General features: G+C 36.5%; 1 protein-coding gene across 1 annotated transcript in view; it reads right to left on the bottom strand.

Annotated features, from left to right (window-relative positions):
* Nucleotides 1–3,673: 3,673 nt before the first annotated feature.
* LOC107574555 (FACT complex subunit SPT16-like) overlaps nt 3,674–5,419 on the bottom strand; it is a gene marked incomplete at its 5' end in the record, with an annotated part of 19,942 nt that continues 18,196 nt past the window's right edge. The window contains 2 exons of the mRNA XM_016261007.1: nt 3,674–4,185; nt 5,158–5,232. Of these exons, the coding sequence (XP_016116493.1) occupies nt 4,079–4,185; nt 5,158–5,232 (182 nt within the window). The remainder of the gene's footprint in view (nt 4,186–5,157; nt 5,233–5,419) is intronic.

Below are 5,419 nucleotides of genomic sequence, written 5' to 3'. Positions count from 1 at the left end.
GTCACGCGCCAGATGTTGTGAACGCGTTCAGACATTGCGGTGGATCAGAGGTAAAAAATGATATACTGTTCAGTTTCTTGCACAGACCGATTGTTTCGTGTCTTAAGACCTCAATGTATCATCACGAGCCGCAGGGTTTCATTTGGTTTTGTCTGTGTATGTTTCTTTTTACTCTCAAAGCCATGGAGCCCATTGACTGCCATTACAGGACTGATAGTTTGAGTTAAAAATCTTCGTTTGTGTTCTACTGAAGAAACAAATCACCAACATCTTGGATGCCCTGGGGGTAAGCAGATAAACATCACATTTTCATTTTTGGGTGAACTATCCCTTTAAGGCAGAAACTCCTGATCATCTCAGTCAGTCCATTAGTCATTCACATCACTAATGCCAGAGGCAAATCCAAATTCTATAAAAATATTATACATAAAATATGTAAAAATACAATAAATAAAATACATAAACTCAGAACAAATAAACAAACTACATTTAACAAGTAAAAAGTCAATTAATAAACAAACATTTAAGTAAATATAAATCAATACATATAAAAAAATACATATAAACCAACCTACTAACTCCTTCCTTTTCTTTATATTGTTCTGTGATTACACTTACTTGGTATTGTCCTGGTCTAAAAGTGTTTTCCTCATTTGTAAGTTGCTTTGGATAAACCATCTGCTAAATGAATAGATGTAAATGTAGTGAATGCTTCAGGCGCATCAGCGTCTGTCCTTACTGATCACTGATTCTGGTCATTTGCATCAAAGTCCTGCAGTCTTTATTTAATGAAATCATGGAGTTGGTACCCGGCTCGTTTTAGACATCAGTGCACAATATTTCATTTATAAACCCTACGGATTACCTGCGGAGGACTGGTGAACAGAGATGCTTTGCTTCGGAAACTGGAAAAAATCTGTTCATAACAGCAGCAACAAAAGCATCCATTCTGTCTTCATTACAAACAGCCATCATATGATCATGCATAGTCTTAATTAGTACGGCCAGCTAGCAGTTAAAAAGCATTTAGTCTCTCTTTCAGTTCTCAGATTAGACTAATCAGTTTAAGTGTTCATGCAAGCATAACTTTATACTAGATTATGCAATTCATGCAACTAGTGCTTATTACACAAAACCAACAATGCAAGAAAAAGCATTATTTGCATTGTATTTCTCTCTGGTTTTTTAAATTAAAATGTAGAGACTTGGTCATTAGATCCACCATGTGCAAATCAGACTTTGCTTGAACGGTCTATGGTCTTTAACTCATTTAACCTGTTTTTAAGCGTAACTGATGGAGGTGATCAGTCTCAGTGAATTATTGTGCTCATACTACACAGAGTCATGCAAACAGAGCTGGTTTGAATGCGGATTTGAATGCTGAGAAAGCGTGAGACAACCTGCGTCTGAATTATACATCACCACAGTCACGTACACAAACATACAGAACATCAGCACAGAAATAACTGGACTAAGGCAGCGGAAAATGTATACAGTTCACGTAATTAACTGCAATCCAATGACATAGCTAAAATTTCCGTGAGAAAGCCTGTTTAAGGATTCAAAGCAACCATATCTGCTTTGCAACTGGGTGCTGTGATCAGCTTAAATTGGTCAAACTGATGCAACAGAAGACAGTTTATTCTCTTAAAGGGACAGTTCACCTAAAAATGAACATTCTATTATCATTTACTCTCCCTAAAGTTTATAAACAAATGTGTATAAATCAACTAACCCCAAGTACCAAAAAAAGTAGTCAATTAGGTGCTCCACCAAAAATATACAGGTAAGACGCCTCTGACGTTGTTTGTGGTTCAGGAGTGGCTTAACAAGAGGAATATGACAACTGTAGCCAAATTCCTTGACACGTCTGTGTGTGGTGGCTCTTGATGCCTTGACCCCAGCCTCAGTCCATTCCTTGTGAAGTTCACTCAAATTCTTGAATTGATTTTGCTTGACAATCCTCATAAGGTTCTCTCGGTTGGTTTTGCATCTTTTTCTTCCACACTTTTTCCTTCCACTCAACTATCTTTTAGCATGCTTGGATACAGCACTCTGTGAACAGCCAGCTTCTTTGGCAATGAATGTTTGTGGCTTACCCTCCTTGTGAAGGGTGTCAATGATTGTCTTCTGGACAACTGTCAGATCAGCAGTCTTCCCCATGATTGTGTAGCCTAGTGAACCAGACTGAGAGACCATTTTGAAGGCTCAGGAAACCTTTGCAGGTGTTTGGAGTTGATTAGCTGATTGGCATGTCACCATATTCTAATTTGTTGAGATAGTGAATTAGTGGGTTTTTGTTAAATGTGAGCCAAAATCATCACAATTAAAAGAACCAAAGACTTAAACTACTTCAGTCTGTGTGCATTGAATTTATTTAATACACAAGTTTCACAATTTGACTTGAATTACTGAAATAAATGAACTTTTCCACGACATTCTAATTTATTGAGATGCACCTGTAAGTCCCACCAGGATTGTCAACTAAAACAAAAACTATAAAAAGGTATTGCTTCAAACTAAAAATGCATTAACTGAAATAGATAAACTTTTTTAATATTTCAGTAATATTTCAGCTAGTTTCACTACTCATTTCCACTTAAAGTTTAAATACTAAATTACTTTAAAAAGAAAAAAAAAAAGCTTAACATATGTAAATAGACAAAAAAAAAACTACTAAAAATAAAATAAACTAAAAATGAAAACACATCTGCAACATCTCATTCAAAATATTAAAAACCTGTAATACATTAATGATACTAAAAAAACAAGTGTCCAGGTTTGGAACGGTATGGAGAGTAAATAACAGATTTATCTTGATCAATTTAAAACCTCAAATGGAGTAGAAAGATTAATTTTTACTGGGCTAAAAATAGGTGGGACAGCTACAACACCAAACCTCACCGATTTCCACTGACATCCAGTCAAATGTGACCCTGCAGCACAAAAGCAGTGTTAAGTCGCTGGGGGATATTTGTAGCAATAGCCAACAATACATTGTATGGGTCACAATTATACATTTCTCTTTTATGCCAAAAATCATTAGGATATTAAGTAAAGATCATGTTCCATGAAGATATTTAGTAAATTTCCTACCGTAAATATATCAAAACTTAATGTTTGATTAGTAATATGCATTGCTAAGAACTTCATTTGGACAACTTTAAAGATGATTTTCTCAATATTTAGATTTTTTTGCACCCTCAGATTCCAGATTTTCAAATAGTTGTATCTCAGCCAAATATTGTCTTATCCTAACAAACAATACAGCAATGGAAAGCTTATTTGCATAAATCTCAATTTCGAAAAATTGACCCTTATGACTGGTTTTGTGCTCCAGGGTCACAAATGTAAAGACCATCATTCACTTCACAATGAATATGACAAACCACACCCTTAGACCCCTAAAATAAGGCTTAAATAAGAAACAAGTCTCTTTAAATTTCACTTAACTTTTATTAAAAAAAAGAAAAACATTTTTTTGATTGAACAATACAAGACTACCAATCCAGAATGAGCAAAAAATACTAAATGAAAAAAAAATAATAAAGTGTATGTTTACAATGTGTGTGTGTGTGTTTATCCCCTCGCATTAGAAAAAAGCAAAAGCACAAAGTGAATCATTATGTGCTAACGTAAAAGCACATCGCAGTGAAACGCCGCATCTCTATTCATAAACGAAAAGGAGCGGCACGCGTGAGAGAGATGAGCCGGAAGAGCTGAGGAATGAGTGTCATGTAACGCTCATAAAACACCAACACTACATCACAGCTACTGCTCCAGACACACGCTCTCACACACACACACACACACACACACACACACCTGAGAGACGAGTGAGAGTTCGTCCATCCGCTGATATGAAAACCACTATTCTACAACACACATCAGCGCTGGCCGACACTATTTACACCAAACACAGTGTGTGTGTGTGTGTGTGTGTGTGTGTGGGGCAGTCAGAGGACTGTGGGAGACTGATTTGGCAGTGTGTGTGTGTGTGTGGGGCAGTCAGAGGACTGTGGGAGACTGATTTGGCAGTGTGTGTCTGTGTGTGTAAGTGTAAGTGTAAGTGTGTTATCTAATGTCGTCTCTTCTTCTTGCTGCTGGGGGGCGGAGCCGATGAACGGCCTTTCCTCTTCCTGTTTAAGGTCTCCTCTGTATCCTCATACTGACTCTCGCGATCAGCTGACGGAAGGAAATAAAAGACCGTTACAAACAGACCAATCACTGCATTGTGTAGTAGATGTAAAAACAAAAACATTCAAAATACACACTGAAGTTGAGTTGTAATACACTTTATTTGTGTGTGTAAACTTCAATTGCAGTACAGATCTTTAAATGCGGTTTTCTCAAAATGAGTTTTATCTCCACTTCAGCAGCACTTACAGACACCAATCTTAGCGGCTTTATTCATATCTGTATTCTGAATGTTTTTACTGAGGGATTTGTTCATATATAAATTTGACTTTGTATTACACTATACATTTGCATCTATAGATTTTAATTACAGTACATATCTTTAAAGAGTTTTTCCTCCACTTCAGCAGCACTTACGTACACCAGAATTTACAATTTTATTCATATCTATATTCTGAAGGCTTTGATAGAAGGGTTTGTTAATATATCATTCACAAGCTTTTACTTCTTCACTTTTATCTATTTGCATCTATAGATTTTAATTACAGTACATATCTTTAAAGAGTTTTTCCTCCACTTCAGCAGCACTTACAGACACCAGATTTAGTAGTTTTATTCCTCTCTATATTCTGACAGATTTTACTGAGGGGTTTGTTGATATATCATTCATGTGATTATTTATAACATTTTGTTCCTAAAAACATGGTTTTTTTGGAACTTTTTTTTTTTAAACCAAACTTTTTTTTTTTTGTCTGTTGACAGTATTTTCAGATTTATGTGCTGGAAATGTACGCAAATTAGTGCATTTAAGATGCCTCAATTGCGAAAACATCATTAAAAAAAAAACATGCAACACATAACAACTGTCTTATTGTACTGTGATTAATCAACAACGAAAATATGGTGATCTATTCCCCTGTGGTGTCTTGCCTTAATATGCCAAAACCTCCAGGAAGTGACATGGTTTTGGAGGGAAACAGCAGCTCGTCAGATTAATGTGGATTTGTGTGTGTCTCTCACCTTTCCTGGCTTCCTCCTCCAGTTCGTCCCAGTCTTTGCCGCTCTCCTCCTCGCTGCCCAGAGACGCGCTGTAATCTGTGATCAATAATCAGACATCAACAACCCTCTACAGATGCTTTAGCCAAATTCACACACACACAGGTTTGTTTTTATGGTTTATGGGGACTCTCCATAGGTGTAATGGTTTTTATACTGTACAGACCGTATATTCTATTGTCCTACACCAACCCTACCCCTAAACCTACCCCTCACAGGAGACTTT

The sequence above is a fragment of the Sinocyclocheilus grahami genome, unplaced genomic scaffold (assembly GCF_001515645.1).
Source record: "Sinocyclocheilus grahami isolate Dianchi unplaced genomic scaffold, SAMN03320097.WGS_v1.1 scaffold2267.1, whole genome shotgun sequence".
NCBI lineage: Eukaryota > Metazoa > Chordata > Actinopteri > Cypriniformes > Cyprinidae > Sinocyclocheilus > Sinocyclocheilus grahami.
The sequence above is the reverse complement of the archived record's forward strand: the minus strand, read 5'-3'. Positions and strand labels throughout refer to the sequence as shown.